General features: G+C 30.5%; 1 protein-coding gene across 2 annotated transcripts; it reads left to right on the top strand.

Moving 5' to 3' along the window:
• LOC134725884 (multidrug resistance-associated protein 1-like) lies at nt 1–12,877 on the top strand. 2 transcript variants are annotated; one of them, XM_063590144.1, is made up of 28 exons: nt 1–169; nt 534–710; nt 931–1,053; nt 1,244–1,372; nt 1,593–1,654; nt 1,973–2,104; nt 2,243–2,413; nt 2,671–2,848; nt 3,031–3,285; nt 3,480–3,545; nt 3,867–4,004; nt 4,157–4,303; nt 4,719–4,803; nt 5,106–5,172; nt 5,485–5,611; nt 5,783–5,959; nt 6,227–6,394; nt 6,760–7,077; nt 7,414–7,633; nt 7,795–8,105; nt 8,704–8,903; nt 9,085–9,211; nt 9,658–9,759; nt 9,963–10,109; nt 10,387–10,545; nt 10,781–10,947; nt 11,277–11,471; nt 12,205–12,877. In XM_063590144.1, the coding sequence occupies exons 1-28, from the start codon at nt 134–136 to the stop codon at nt 12,314–12,316; spliced, it is 4,296 nt and encodes a 1,431-aa protein (XP_063446214.1). In that variant the 5' UTR covers nt 1–133; the 3' UTR covers nt 12,317–12,877. The 2 variants fall into 2 exon arrangements, with proteins under 2 accessions (XP_063446214.1, XP_063446215.1); XM_063590145.1 differs by having other exon boundaries at nt 3,031–3,289; nt 3,484–3,545.
• The last annotated feature ends 3,692 nt before the right edge of the window (nt 12,878–16,569 follow it).

The raw sequence follows: 16,569 nt of genomic DNA, 5'->3' as shown, positions 1-16,569 counted from the left end.
GTCGGTTGGAAAAGGGGAATTTATGGTTTATTTTGAATTTCTATTGTTATACTCCTCAGCCTATATAAAAGCTGATAAAGTCTAGCCATGGCATATAACAAACTAGCAATCAAGACTTGTACATCTTTTAAACATGGAAGACTCAATCTATTGTAACAGATCATTTCTGGTGGGTTTACTGGTAAATCGAGAAACGAATGCAACAAATAACTTCAAATTGTTAAAAATTAAAGATAACTAAATCACTAGAATTTTATAATATTTATTATTCAAAGTATTTTTTAAGAAGAAAAAAAAGTTTATCTTTAAGTTAACCATTTCTATTTATTGAAATTTCTGTTAAAGCTCTCCTGTTTTTTTTATGTTTTATTTAAATGTGTTCATTTACTATTGCTTACATCTGAACAATTTTTAAGATTAAATTTAATCCATGAATCAAAACTGCTTAAATTTGCGGATAGTTTTCTATGTTAAGCATATCTTTCATTCATTATATCGTGTTTATCTATTACAAATTTGCATTTACCATTCAGGCGTTACCGGAGACTTTAAATACGACAAATACAGAACTGACAGAGAATATACAAAAGACAGCATGTCAGTGGAATACATGGGCAATTCTGATGATGGGTGTTCCTTTATGCTTTTTCCAGATTACAAGTAGAAAGAAGGACCAAAAATGTTCTAAGAGATTAGTCAATTTTAGAATTGTAAGTCTTTGTTTTGTAATAAAAATTAAGTAAAACTGTAGTATGACTATCTGATCATGTTTTTTTTTGTTCTATTACGCAATAATTTTTCGCCTCTTCAAAAATTAAAATTCAATTGCAACCCATATGCTATGAAAACAATTTTTGAAATATGCTTTAAAAAAAAAAGCAAATGAAAATCGTTAAAAAATATCAACCTCTTTTTTTATTCCGTTTTCAGATCCTCACTGGACTGATTGTTCTTCTAACAACATATCACCTGATGAAGACCATCCAGGAAATGATTGGAGAAAATGGCGCCGTTATTGGAACTTTTACATCAGTTATTGTTCAACTCGAGATGGTAGGTTGTAAATAATTCACATTGTGACAGTTTTCTAAAAACGATTTAGAAAAAAATTATTGCAAAGCTAACCAGAGATAATTTTTAATCATAACTTGCATTATTGTTTAGATAGATACATGATTTTTGGTAAATTCAAATATATGATGAAAATGTGAGGATGATTTTAATATAAAATTATATTTTTCAGAAATACATCACAAATGCAACTATGAATGGCGTTTTATTGGCATTATATATGCTATTGATACTAACGATACTGACGCAAACACACCTTCATCGTTCGACACCGAAAGAACAGAAATCCAAATTAGAAGAGGTAAGCTGAAAATAATTTCTTCTTAAATATTTTAAACTTCCATGGCGAGTACTCATATTCTTTATTCTTGAATTCTCTGGATTTTCATTCTTGAAAAATCTCGCATAAAAAGAAAAAAAATCACAATTCTATCTAGAGTATATATTTCTTAATTTATGTAACAATCATGCAATATCGTTTACAACAAGTATTTTGATGAATTTATTTATTTATTTTATAGGAATCGACTTCAGTAAGCGGCGAATCTTTATTTTCCAAGCTTACTTTTGGATATTGCACAAAGTAAGTGTATTTGAACCTAGTTGACTTGTACATAAAATTATTCAAAATATGTCAGAAGTTCAGAAAAATGCATCAATGTGTATTGATTATTTTTGTGGTTTGGCAAAATATTCGACAATTATAAGAGCACGTACTTTTTGAATCATAATTTGCATAATGTGTTCGGGTAGGGTGCGGTTTGTCGTTGGCTTGTGCGTTAAAATCTATATGGTAAAATACAGATGAAGATGTAAACATTTTATTTCATGTTGTCGCATTGAATATAAATGCAGTTTATTTTTTAGATGTAATTAATCAAACATTTTTTTTTACCTACAGACTTGTCATGAAAGGATACAGACAAAAATTAGACAAAAAAGATTTATTTCCATTGAGTGAAGAGGAGACGTCAGCATGTGTTGTACCAAGATTTGAAAAATACTGGAATCAGGAAGTTGACAATATCAAAAGGTGCGTTGTTTATCCCCTTTCCCTTTGAAAACCTTTGAGAAATTATTGAAATTGTTATGAATCGACAATAGTTTTTAATAGACAGTTCTGATGCATAAAATCTTATTTCCCAATAAATTTTTTTCATTAATTTTGTAGAAGTTGTGTTCCTTCAACAACAAAAACAACAGACAAAATCAACGAAGAATCAAAACAACAGCCACGACTTGTTAAATGTTTATTAAAGGCGTTTGGACCATATGTACTAGGTGCTGCTATGCTTAATTTACTATCAAGTATTTTTGGATTGCTCACACCTTTTGTCCTCAGGTATGTATGAGAGATAGACAAAACGTATATCCTAATTACTTTTATATTAATTTTCTCAGAAAATTGTCAATTTTTAATCAATTGTGAATCTTTTCAGTAGCTGTAGTTAGCTTTACAGTTTTTTTTCACATACCAGTAACATAAATTTCTGTATAATCTGTAAAGCAGATATCTTTTGTTAAATTTTATTTACGGTTAGAAACCAATTACCTATGATAATTTAATCTATATTTCAATTTTTTTTATGCATTTTGCAGATCATTAATCCAGTTCACTGAAGATCATACCAATGTCATGTGGGGAGGATATATGTACGCTATGTTGATGTTTGGACTCACGATTGGCAAAACTATTTTTGAAACTCAACAAGGACTAAGAAATTGTAGCGGTGAAAGGCGTATGTGGATAGCAATTTCATCAGTCATATACAAAAAGGTAAATTTACTATATGTCATTTATAGGGATCAAAGCCATATTTATCTGACATTTTTTTTTATTGATATTCAAGGAGATAATAAAGATAATATGAGAACGGTTTTAAGTGAAAGGAATTAAATTAGCTATTGATTGCTGTCATGCACATAACAAAATATTCTTCAATGTGTGTTCTTTTTCAGACCCTTAGACTTTCCAACTCAGCAAAGAAGTCTTCAACATCAGGAGAGATAGTCAATCTACTGTCTGTAGATGCTGGTAGAATTTCAACTTGTTTCCATAATATAAATTACCTCTGGACTATACCGTTCATGTTCTGTTCCACGTTGTTCTTACTTTGGCAGACACTTGGAGTCTCTGCTTTCATTGGACTTGGCATCGTAGTTGTTCTCATTCCATTCAACTCATATTTGGTTAAAAAAGGAAAAGATTTACATGTAAGTAAAATAGTTTCTAATATTTTGTTTCATTCTTAATCAACAATGTTTTATTTATTTCATGATATAAGTTCAAGTTAAATAAATATCTCATAATGTGTTAATCCATTTGGCAAAAAAATTTACAAAGACAAATTAAAATCATAATATTGTAATGATCAAATTAATTTTGAACTATGTTTAATCTTTTTCAGTTAGAGGTTATGGATTTGAAAGACAACAGAGTTAAAATGATGAATGAAGTTTTGAATGGCATTAAGGTGGGTTTTCTTCTTTTTTTATTTCGGCATGCATTCGACCTACGTTATGCAAGTAAAATATATGATGTTTTATATAATAAACAAAATTGAAAGGTTTAGATAAAGATTCTTTTCATATATAATGATCCTGTTAAACTAACCAGAGATAGACTATACCTTACCATTTCGGTAAATTCCTAGATTGTTTCCTTATAGGTATTGAAACTGTATGCCCGGGAATCGAGTAAAAAAAAATGTTTCTATTAAATTAACCATAGTATAACAAAAGTACGACTGTCTACAATAATCATTGCGGTTAATTGCTATATTTTTTTCTTGTAGGTATTGAAACTCTATGCCTGGGAAGATTCGTTTGAGAAACAAATATCAACCATCCGTGACAAAGAAATGGGTGTCATCAGAAACCAAGCACTTGTTGGTACCTGTATGCATTTGGCATGGTGCTTGACGCCGTTTTTGGTAAGCTTCACGTTCAATTTGAAATAAAATCGAAAAAAAAATCAAAAGATATTTAGAAATGTTTGTCAATTTTTTAAGATTAGTATTGAAAGTAATTTTAATTACCGTATAGCAGATGACCTTTGAATTAATTTTTTTCTGCATTTTATTAGGTTTCATTGGGGACATTTGCCATGTTTGTTTTGATCGACCCTGAGAATGTGCTGACTGCTGAAAAGGCTTTTGTGGCGATGTCATTATTTGGAATGCTTAGCTGGAATTTGAATGCATTGCCTCACATCGTGAATCACTACGTACAGGTAATTACTTTATATCAATTCACAGGACATTTCAAAATATAAAGTTTGAATATAATGAATTGTTAAAGATGATTATGATTATGAATCCATCAGATTTACTTACGTATACTATGAAAATCTAATTTGGAAATTATTATTGTACAAAACACTGAATTTAAGAACTTGTTATTTTAGTTTGGATACACTAATCCAATCTAATCTTGCAAATAAGAATATCATTTCGTAGTTTATAATGACATAGACAATTTCATTTGAGATGACGAATAGAACAAAATGACTGCAATGCTTTCAAAGCAGGATTTTTATGATAAGTTTTGAGAACTCATATTACAATTTAGTTTTTTGAAATTTAGAGATTAAGGTGTAAAGAATCTTATAAAATGTTATATTAAACATAGAACGTTATTAATTTTAGGCCAATGTTGCATTGAAAAGAATCCAAACATTTTTGAACAAGGAAGAACTAAATGAAGAAGCTGTGACAAGAAACTTTGACAATAGTAAGATTATTATGAAATATAAATTATTATGAAATATAATATTTTATTTCATCTACATTTATATACGTATGAAAATAGATTAAAAGGTTTAATTTCATGTGTAATCTCAACATTGTTTTTTTACCTTTACAATAATGAATTCCCCTCGCATCTTTCATTTATATCAATGAACTTCTTTTCTGTTTTTGATAATCTACTTGTTAATTGTTCCAATTCCTTTTAATATCTGAAATGAAATAAAAACACAATATTGAAATTCGTTAATCAAGACAATTAATAAAAATGTTATATTATCCCTGTAGAAAATGCAGTCACAGTTGACAGTGGTACATTTGCATGGAATAAAGAAGATGACTTTATGTTAAAAGAGTAAGTTGTAAATATTCAATTAATTTGCACATATTTGTGAAAGAAGCGACACTTCGTTGCTAAATAGTACTGAATATACAAGTATCGACAAATTAAAATAATCATATTTTCTTGTATTTAACACTGCAGTGCAAATATTTATGAAATATAATAAGTAAGATTCTTTGTTTTAAATTCAGATATTTTAAAAGAATTTAAAAAACTTTATGTCGCTACATCTGATTAAGAAAAAATGAAATCACTTTAATACATACAAGCCTTGCTCTTCACTTTCGTTCATACATTATAATGTTCGTATGTTTTGATTTTCAGTATCAATGTCCACATACCCGAAGGATCATTTGTTGCCATTGTTGGGTCTGTTGGATCAGGAAAGTCGTCCATGTTGTCTGCTATTTTAGGAGAAATGGAATCAATGTCTGGAAAAGTCAATTTGAAGGTTTGTTATTTAAATATTTCTAATTCGTAGTCCGTGAACTTTTAAAGAAAAATCTGATAAAATTTATTTTATAATGATTTATTATTTTTTTTCAAAGATTGTACGTTAATTCTTTGTGCTTGCAACATTTACCGTGTGTATTTCCTTCTAACATTTTATTTCTTATCATAGGGAACAGTGGCTTATGTTTCTCAACAAGCCTGGATAAGAAACGCAACACTACAGAACAACATTTTGTTTGGAAAAGGCATGAATAAAAGAGAATACAACGATATCATTAATGCTACAGCACTTCGTACTGATTTGGATATGTTATCTGGTGGTGATCAGACAGAAATAGGCGAAAAGGTTCGTATAACTTGTATTTTGTAATTGTTGATTTTCAAAAGAACACTTGAATCTGGAGTGCATATTCAATAAAAACTGCGTATGTTTCCGATCAAAATGTTAAATAAAACTATCAATTTCATTATTATTGAAAGACAAAATAATGTAATACAATGTAATTCAAAAACACATTTTCAACAAATTGAAAACAATTACTTCTTCATATATTAGAATAATATTTATTATGACATATATTATATATCATATGTATTTTTTTCTATTTATTAGGGCATTAATCTAAGTGGTGGACAAAAACAGAGAGTAAGTTTAGCCCGGGCATTGTATCAGGATGCAGATATTTATCTACTTGATGATCCCCTTAGTGCTGTAGACGCTCACGTTGGCAAACATATATTTGATGAAGTACTTGACAAGAAAGGAAAACTAGGAAAGAAGGTAATTATACGTTTTATATAATTACTCTAGTGCTGAGAGATGTTTACCATCTAATGTACCTTTAGTTTTATTTTTGGCGATTTTCTTTTTTATTCTTTGTTTTGAATAAGGAATCTGCTCTGTTATTCTTATGCGATCCTTTTTTCAAATAAACTTAACCAATCAACTTAAGTAAAATAAAGATGTCTATAGTATATATCTAAAGGACTAAGAGTTGATATAGATTTCAGACAATGCACATCCAAGCAATAACGAATAGAACATTCAACTTATCACATCAAGTGAATCTTTGAAATAAAATATAAAGAACAGAAACAAAATGTGTTTTGTTTATCTTATCGGTTTTTTATTTTAATGTTTTGCAGACAAGAATTTTGGTAACAAATGGTGTTAGTTTTTTGCCAAAGACAGACATGATCATAACAATGGTAGATGGTAAAATCGGGGAAATGGGAACCTTTAAAGAATTGATTGGCCATAAAGGAGCATTTGCCGAATTTCTTGACAACTATATGATTAACAAAGGAAGTGACAAGGAAGAAACAGAGAGGGACGAGACTTCTGATTTATCTGAAACAAAAGATGAAAATTACAACACTGTGAAAACAAAGGATGACATTAAAGAAACGGATAATAAAACCGTGGATAACATTATTGATGAAGAATCCAATGAATCTGGAAAGGTAATAAAATTCAAATATCTACTTTTATTGTGAATGTATACAAGAAATCATTAACCAAAAAATATTGGTTATATTGATAATGCACATATTCCAAAAAGATAGTTCGAATATAATAGTATATCAATTACTTATTTCCTGTAAATAATCTTTCATCTGTTCTGAACAAAGTGTTGTCCTTTTTGGTATCTTATCACTCTCTTCTTTTTCTAGAATATTCCAGTTAGTTTGTTTTCTTTCCGGTTAGAATTGAATATGGAAATCAGTGTGTACGCAATAAAATTTTATATCTATAAACTAACGAAAGCAAATATATATCATTTTTTTAACGATTTTCAGGCTAGAAGTGCAGTGATGTCGTTCTACATGAGTGCCATAGGTGTTCCACTTAGTGTTTTTATCGTTATATTCAATATAGCATTTGAAATACTTAGTCGGTCTTCTGATGTGTGGATTAGCCAATGGACGAGTGACAACACAACTCACATCAATGGGACTGTTGATACAACACAGAGAAATATGCGTCTTGGTGTCTATGCTGGAATCGGAGCATTACAAGGTAATAAAAGTTTCATTTATTATTTTCCAAAACCCATACTCCCTTTTTCGAAGCTCCTTTTAAGAATTCCTCATTTTTGAATATTAATGTTTTAATAGGTAAGTTATAAAATAATTTACATTAAATTCGGCTTTAACATAGATTTGTAACTTTTTCTTCAGGTTTTGTTTTACTACTAGTTGGATATGGTGTCAGTACTGCAAGAATGAATGCATCAAGAAAACTTCATAAAAATCTTCTGAGAAACATTCTACGTTCACCAATGACCTTTTTCGACACAACACCAGTAGGCAGAATAGTGAATCGCTTTTCTAACGATGTTGCCAGAATAGATAACGAAATCATCTACCAATTCAAAGACTGTATTATCAGCGCTGCTGTAGTCATCTGTAATTCCGTGATAATATGTTTTGGAACACCACAGTTTCTCTGCGTTCTTTTACCAATAACAATCCTTTACTTCATTCTACAGGTAAATTATCATTAACTGCTATTTCTAATCCTTGAGAGATGTCGCTTTAAATATTTTATACGTTTTGGTGGGGACAAATTTTAAGGTGCACTTTAATATAGCATTCTGGTCTTCCATTTTAAGTTTCACTGTAAAAGGAGTCGGTTGAATAAAGTTTATGTATAGAGATATAAGAAGATGTTGATATGAGTGGCAATGAGACAACTCTCCATCCAATTCAAAATTCATAAGAGTAAACAATTATATGTCAAAGTACGGTCTTTAACACAGGGCCGTGGCTCACACCGAACACCAAAATATCAACGGCATAAAAAATTATTAGTTTAAACCCCATTCAAACAGGAAAACCAACGATCTCCTCTATATATATATATATATAAAAGAAAAACGAGAACCACATATGAACCACTAAAACAAACAACTAACACAGAACAATAGGTTCCGGACTTAGGACAGGTGAAAACAAATGCAACAGGCTTAAACGTTTTAACACGCTCCAACCATCATACTAACTTGATGTAGAGGTGTAAAATTATAATATAGAAAGAACCACTATAAGATATCAATTATCATGTTTATTTTTTTCAAAATTTTGTAGAGATTCTATACAGTAACTTCAACACAGCTGCGACGTTTTGAAACATCTGCAAATTCTCCTATTTACTCCCAATTTGCTGAAACTATTTCTGGAACATCAACCATCAGAGCCTATAATCAACAAGGAAGATTCATTGCTGAATCAGCAGAACGTATTGATGCACATAAAACAGCTCAGAATTCCGCAGGAGCTGTAAGCCGGTAAGGACCTAACAACCTATTTTATATTTCAATTGTGTTTGATACTCTTTATTTATATAAACAAAAACCAAGAATCATCAAAACTCTTAAGGAAATGGTAGAGGAAATTATAAAATAAATTGACTTCTTATGATCAGTCAATTACAAACATATTTCTTAAATATTACTTTACTTTTTACAGATGGCTATCGATTCGACTTCAGTTTATGGGAGCACTTATTTTATTGTTTGTGTGTATATTTGCTGTGCTTGGGAAAGCTACACTGTCTGCCGGAATAGTTGGACTTGTTATTACATATGCTTTAGAGGTAGGTTTCACTAAAGACAGATGCTTATTTATCTTTTGAAAAGTTTGTTACATACAATTTCTTACGTTAAGTTAAAAGGATAAGTTTTATGCAGCAGATATTCAATAGCTGCATTATCTTAAACTTTAATGTGTAAACGTGTTTTCTCACTCGTAATATGTCCTCGGTGAATTTTGATTTTAATTTTGACATTCAATATGTATTCATTACCTGATATTAGCTTCTCCTCGTCGCAATAGAATACAAGATGATTTCCAATGCTAAAAATTGGATCAAAAAGTGCAGAAGACTAATCTGTAGCGAATTATTTTTGGCAATTGCTAAAACCTTGTTAAAGAGAGCTGTATAATACCAAAGGAACATTTAAAAACTAAGTACGAGCTAATGCATCAAATCAATATTGATCTTTTTCTCTGACTTCTTTAAAATATATAATTTTGTTTCAGATAACCGGATGTTTGCAATGGGTTGTAAGAGTAATATCTGATTTAGAGAATAACACAGTGTCGATCGAAAAGATTCAAGAATATACAGAAACCCCAACTGAGGTATGCATTATAATCCTCGTAGATAAATGCTATCATATTTTTTAAATCAGTAAGATAAACAACAACTTGAAAAATAAATATAACCCATCGCCTATACTCATTTATTGGTTTTTTTTCAATCCTATTCGTAGCAATTTGTGGCTTGCACTTAAAAATCTCTTCAACAACAAAATCTTTAATGAGTTCATTTACACTAATTGTAGGCTGCATGGGAAATTCCAGAGAAGCAACCTAGTTCAAGCTGGCCAGAGATTGGATGCATAGAATTCCAAGACTATGGCGTAAGATACAGAGAAGGCCTAGACATGGTGCTGAAGGGAATAACATGTAAAATACAATCAAATGAAAAGGTAATTTGTGCCTATTTACTTTAATTTTTGGTTTGCATATGGTTGGACTTTGAAAATACATCAATGAGACAGCTACCCGAAAATAAATAAAATAGAAATAAAACATATATTTCATTCGCCTTAACAAATATACATGTGACCATCAATATGTCTCTAGTTAATAACTAAATGATTTTGTTTTATGGAGATTCTTTACATAACTCATATACAATATTATACCAGAAAATTAATAAATATTATAAAGGATGCTTATGTATTTCTATTTTTGTTTTTATAGATTGGTATAGTTGGCAGAACTGGAGCAGGGAAGTCATCATTAACCATGGCTTTATTTAGAATCCTTGAGAAAGCTAAAGGGAAGATAATCATTGATGGAATTGATATATCAACGATCGGTCTTCATGATTTGAGATCTAAAATTACTATTATACCACAGGTACATATTCAAACCTTCTTTTGTACATTTTGATTCAGTAAAATACACTTTTGACAGTAAATAGATTCAAATGACATAAGAATGTTAGAAAACGCTGCTTAAAAAATCCTTCCACCTTTTAAAGAAAAAATAAGATAAAACTACTACACAAACTATAAATGTTTAAAGTTTTATTAACCTCTTTATTGTTTTTTGCGATACTATTTTCATTCAAATGAAAACATTTTCCTTGTAGGATCCTGTCTTGTTTTCTGGCACCATGAGAATGAATTTAGATCCATTTGAGGAGTACAGTAACGAAGAGATATGGAAGTCTTTAGAACATGCTCATCTAAAGAAATTTGTTGATGGCTTGGACGAAGGATTAGACCATAAATGTTCTGAAGGAGGAGACAATTTTAGGTAAATATTCTACCACATGCCAACAACATTTTGTTTGAATGTGAATTTTGAATGAAAATAAATCGTACATCAGATATTCATAGACTCATAATTGAATGCAATATGTAAAAGATAGATGGAAATTTGAAAAAAAATCAGATAGATTATGAACGTTTAAATGATTAACTAATTGATTCATCAACAATGTCATATGAACACAAGATCAAAACCAAGAACCAAAAGGATACAAAATCAGAACTTCTTTCTATTCTTTTCAAATTCAATAATATGCCGAAAAAATATGAGTGTAAAATTACAAAACATTCAAATCAAATATTTTTTATTTTAAGTGTTGGACAAAGACAGCTAATGTGTCTTGCCAGGGCGCTGTTGAGGAAGACTAAAATCTTGGTTCTAGACGAGGCTACGGCAGCTGTAGATTTAGAAACAGACGATTTAATACAGAATACTATTAGAACAGAGTTTTCAGATTGTACCATCCTAACAATAGCACACAGACTCAACACAATCATGGACTACACAAGGTAATAATTGATAATAGTTGTCGCATATTGTGAAATATTGTCAGAAACACCAAGTCCTGTTTGACAGAGTAAAAACAAAGACAGCTGGATTTATTAAATAGGATTGATTGAGTGTTGCTTGATAAATGTACTGTGGGAAGCATTTCATGCATATTTAGGATTAGAACGAATTAACGATTAATCTACTAGTATATATATACATGTGAATGAATATTTGGACCGCTTATCAAAAATAAGGGACAAAAATACTGCTTTGCAATAGGTGACAGTACTACCAGCAGAAATTTGTTTTAAGGGTTTTGTATCATGCAGTACACAGAACACCCACCTTATACGGGACATTTCCGACTGGACGTGGCTACATATTTATACATCCCACACAGTCAAACGACATATTAGTTTACATGGTGGGGCCTTTCAATGCTGTCTATTCTATTTGGATTTTGCTCATTGTTGAAGGTCGTACTGTGTCTTATAGTATCTTAAATCAACGTCATTTGGACTATGATTGATAGTTGTCTAAATAGCAATCCTAATATATCTCGATATGTGTATACAAAGTACCTGAATAATTATATGTTGTATATTATTCATTTTAATGTTTAAATAAAAATGTCGAATTATTAAAGGGATTAATTGAATCTAACGTTTTGGGAAATATAATTACCCAACAAATTATATATATCTATCATTTTATCAACAAAATATGTCATATATACTTTTTTTCTTTTAGAATAATGGTCCTGGATGCTGGAAATATAAGTGAATTTGATACACCATCAAACTTGTTAGATAACTATGACAGTATGTTTTATAGTATGGCTAAGGATGCAGGATTGGTTTAAAGCAATAAATAAAGACATTTATCGATTGAAGCATTCTTTGCGACCGGAATAAAGAGAGCTGTTTTGGCGGGAAATACACGTGAATAGAGTTATTCATTTGGAACACGGAACGACGGTCTGATCTAATATCTTTTCTCGACCAATCCAAGGTGAAGGAGGGGCTAAAAGTTACTGACATGCGAAAACCATTTCAGTGTGCTAATGTTTTTCTTGCCATTGTTACGATTGAACTTTCAATACTAATTCAATCTATGCATACATATCGTTATCATTTTATTCATAATTGCTAAGCGAACACCTATTCTTGCATTTTATCAATCAATGTTTCATATCTATTGTATAGCATCATTTTGAATATTTCCATCAGTCTTTTTCCATTTCTAAATTTGTTACAATTTGGAGTTCAACATTCCTCTAGTGCAATATACAGTATTCGTTGTTACATGTATCTAAATATGTATTCAATTTTTTTTTTTTGGCAAAATTTCTTTCTTTGCCATTTGTTATTTTGATGTGTTATACTTTATCTCAATCTCGATCTCGATATTTCTAGCTGGCATTTTATAGGGTATCTACCTGATTGTTATTTTCATTGTTGAATTTGTTTATATGATTTTTTAAGTTTTATATTTATTCATTTTTTTTATTATTAAATATGTGAAAATAAATATGTTTGTTTAATTTTGTTTAACATTGGCCACTCGGCATTGTCAAAACGTTGACTTGTCCTTTTTAAAACAATAAACTCAAAAGAAATCAGTTGTAAAATTATATGGCCTCCTAGACTCCTCTCCCAATGTGAAACCAGTGATGTATATTTGAGTTTTATATTACTCCCGATCAAATCACCTACTTGTTTTTCGTTCAGTTTTTGTACATAATTTATGCCGTTAGTTTTGTTTTACATTTGTCATTTCGGGGCCTTTCATAGCTGACTATGAGGTATGAGCTTTGCTAATTGTGGAAAGTCGTACGGTGACCTGTAGTTGTTAACTTCAATTTTATTTGGTCGTCTCTTATGGAGAGTTGTCTAGTTGGCAATCATACACTACTACATCTTCCCTTTTATATTGAAGAAGATTGTTGATACTATATGCTGCACATTTTTTAAAAAGCAATCGACAAAGTCATGAAGGCAACCATAGTTTAGTGCAGTTTTCACGATGTTGATTATAATTCCTTGGAGAAGTCAATGTGTTATAAGGTGCATATTGCTTGAAACGTACGTAGATGAATCAGGCATATAGCTTCTTAACAAATTTAAGGAACAAACAAACAACAAACAAATAATTTATTAGAGTCTCACCTCTTTAAAACATTTGATATACAACACAATCTAATATTAACAATTTATAAAAGAGCCACTCTAAAAAGAGTTATGAGAGACTGTAAAAACACAGATTAAAATACATTTATATTACATCTATTACATATATCAATATATCTTAGCATAAAACACCATGTTATTAAAAACACTTATACAAAAGAAAAGAAACGTCAACATTATAATAACTTATTACGAGTATAAAATACACTTTCTCTTAAAAAGTACTTCATGGCAGATTTTGGCTGTAAAATAACAAACTCTATCATCATAAAACATAAATAAAAACTTTTCTTCATTACTTAAATTACTAAAACAACTTTCTATATTACATACACTGTTAAAAAATATCGTTCGCAGATCTGCATATTCTGGGCATTCTAATAAAACATGTTTTTCATCTTCAATTATATTCAAATTGTTTTTCTTACAATTGAAACAGAACCTTTCATTTACATCTATACCTTCATATCTGCCAGTTTCAATTTTAATCGGAGCAACACCTGCTCTAAATTTAGCATATGCACTTCTATATTTACCGGGCATAGTAATACTTAAATATTTTTCTGTACAATAATTTGATTTAAATAACCTGTAAGTACGCAATTTACTGCTTTCATTAGCTAGTAAATTTAAATGCCAATTATTCTGGTACATAATAAATAGATTGTTTTCAATATCTTTAATAACAGACTTGCTCAAAATACATTCAATATTACAATACTGATTAAGATCAAGTTCTTTAAACTTTGTATCCACTCTACAGTTCCAATTTTTTACTTTATTATAACTGATATTATTACTCCAAAGAAAAATTTTCTTATTAAGTCTACTATTAGACATTTTACTAGATCGTGACCATGTCCTAAATATGGAAGACCATTGTTTAAGTTATAGATATTTCATATCTTTTGGACAGTTTTGTGGTGTTTCGTAAATTATACCATAGCTTTTGTTGAAACTCCCGGCATTAACCTCACGAGACGAAGTCGAGTGAGGTTGCCGAGGGGTTTCAACAAAAGCTATGGTATAATTTACGAAACACCACAAAACTGTCCAAAAAATATGAAATATCTGTTTTAACCTATTGCATTCTTCGCTGTTAAAAATTGTGTATTTCACATATTTTTGTTTGTTTACATCGAAATTTATTAAATAAGAATCTGTAAAATAACCCTTTTCGGACCTTTCACTTAAGGATCCGCCTACTTTTTAAAACTAGCACGGGCTTCAGAAACGGCGGGTATTCAGTTTGAAAAGATTTTTCGACAGCGGTGGATGCATGTTTACATTGGTGATGAAAAAAACTGTTAAAGATGTTCTGGATAAGGACACAAGAACTTTCTAGTACAGATTTCTGATATTTTGGAAGATTGCTGCAATCCCAAACTTACATACAATTGAATTGCAAAGGGTAGGTTTTTTAATTTTATTATTTATTTTCAAAATGCTCGAAATGTTTTAATTTTTTTTATATTAACTAATGATGTTAAGGAAATTAATTTCACAAGAATCTGTCTGAGAGTTTGTATGAATTATTCCACTTTTAACTTTAAACTAAAAGTCCATGAGGTAGGTAGGAGTAGGAGGGGTCCTGATTCCGCAATCCCGGGTTTAAAAACACGAAATCACGTAATGCCGGGTTTTATAACACGAAAATCGAAGAAAAAAAATTAATTCCCGGAACCCGAAAGAGTCAATTTCGAAATCCCGAGCTTAAAACACCCGATCCCGGAGTCCCACCCTCTCTTGCCAATAGCGTACATTAATTAAATAGGATTTCAAAATGTTCTCGATAAAATTCATTGACATGGGACGATATAATTAAAAAAAAAGAAATCGCTCATTTAGAGCTGGGAAGTATATCTAACATATATAAATTCCTGTTTAGAGTTAAACTTGACAAACGCTATCTTATTTTAACGGCCAACATAGAGTAGCCTCATTTAAAGTCTAGATGTCAGCAGTGTTTGATAAAAGAAATCAATCTGCAATTTTTCAGATAATAAAAGAGGTAAATGTATTATTTTTTCGATTTTCAGTTGTAGTTCAACGAGCCAAGGTTATATGCAAATTTTTAGCAAAATCTGCGACATAGCCCTTTTACGGTTCCTTGACCTTAAAGTGGGGGAGGGGGTAAAGCAAGCAAACTTTTGAAAGTACTAATTAAAAGATTATTTGTTCATAATATTTAAAGTTCTTCAAAAGGAGCGTGCTGTGCTCCCTGTCGCCTCCATCTCCAAAAAACTTGCCCTGCCAAAAAACGGTTAGATGTGATTCATGTAAATGTAGCTGTACTATGGAACCTATAGAAAGTTTGCCATTTAATAACCGAATATCAACATATTTTTAAACCTTTTTTGTTTGTTCTGGGAGCGAATCTTGATTCATTTAAAATATAGGACAACAGAGTTGGTGTATGTGGGTTCGATTCCCACCCTAAGCAATCATTTATTTCAGCTGGTGCAAAGCGGGCAGTTTAGCTTAGTGGCCCCACACTAACTTTGTTGTATCTATCAAAAAATTCAGGCGGCCGCGGCCAGGTCTCGACATTTTTTTTCTTTTGAATTCCTTATACACCAAACCATGGTATAATTGTGAAAATTATACCATGGATAGCTATGGTATAATTTTCGGTTATTGGGATTTATACTCGGGTTGCACTTCCATAGGTTACATTGTACAGCTATAGGTTAACAATACATGGTTTCCATCCCATATCTCCATAAAGTGCTAAGTTAGGGGTATATCTACCCACTCCCATAAAAAATCTCATAGCCTTATGTTTTACAGCGTTTATACATGAAAATTCTTTAGTACCCCAAATAGAGGCACCATAGTCAATCACTGACCATACAATTGAATTGAACAATTTTGTAAATACATCATATTGAAAACCACCATGAGCTTTACATTTTGCTATTAGTAA

This window comes from Mytilus trossulus, chromosome 7, assembly GCF_036588685.1.
Source record: "Mytilus trossulus isolate FHL-02 chromosome 7, PNRI_Mtr1.1.1.hap1, whole genome shotgun sequence".
In the NCBI taxonomy this organism is placed as follows: Eukaryota; Metazoa; Mollusca; class Bivalvia; order Mytilida; family Mytilidae; genus Mytilus; species Mytilus trossulus.
Note: the sequence above shows the minus strand (reverse complement) of the source record. Positions and strands in the feature narration are given on the sequence as shown.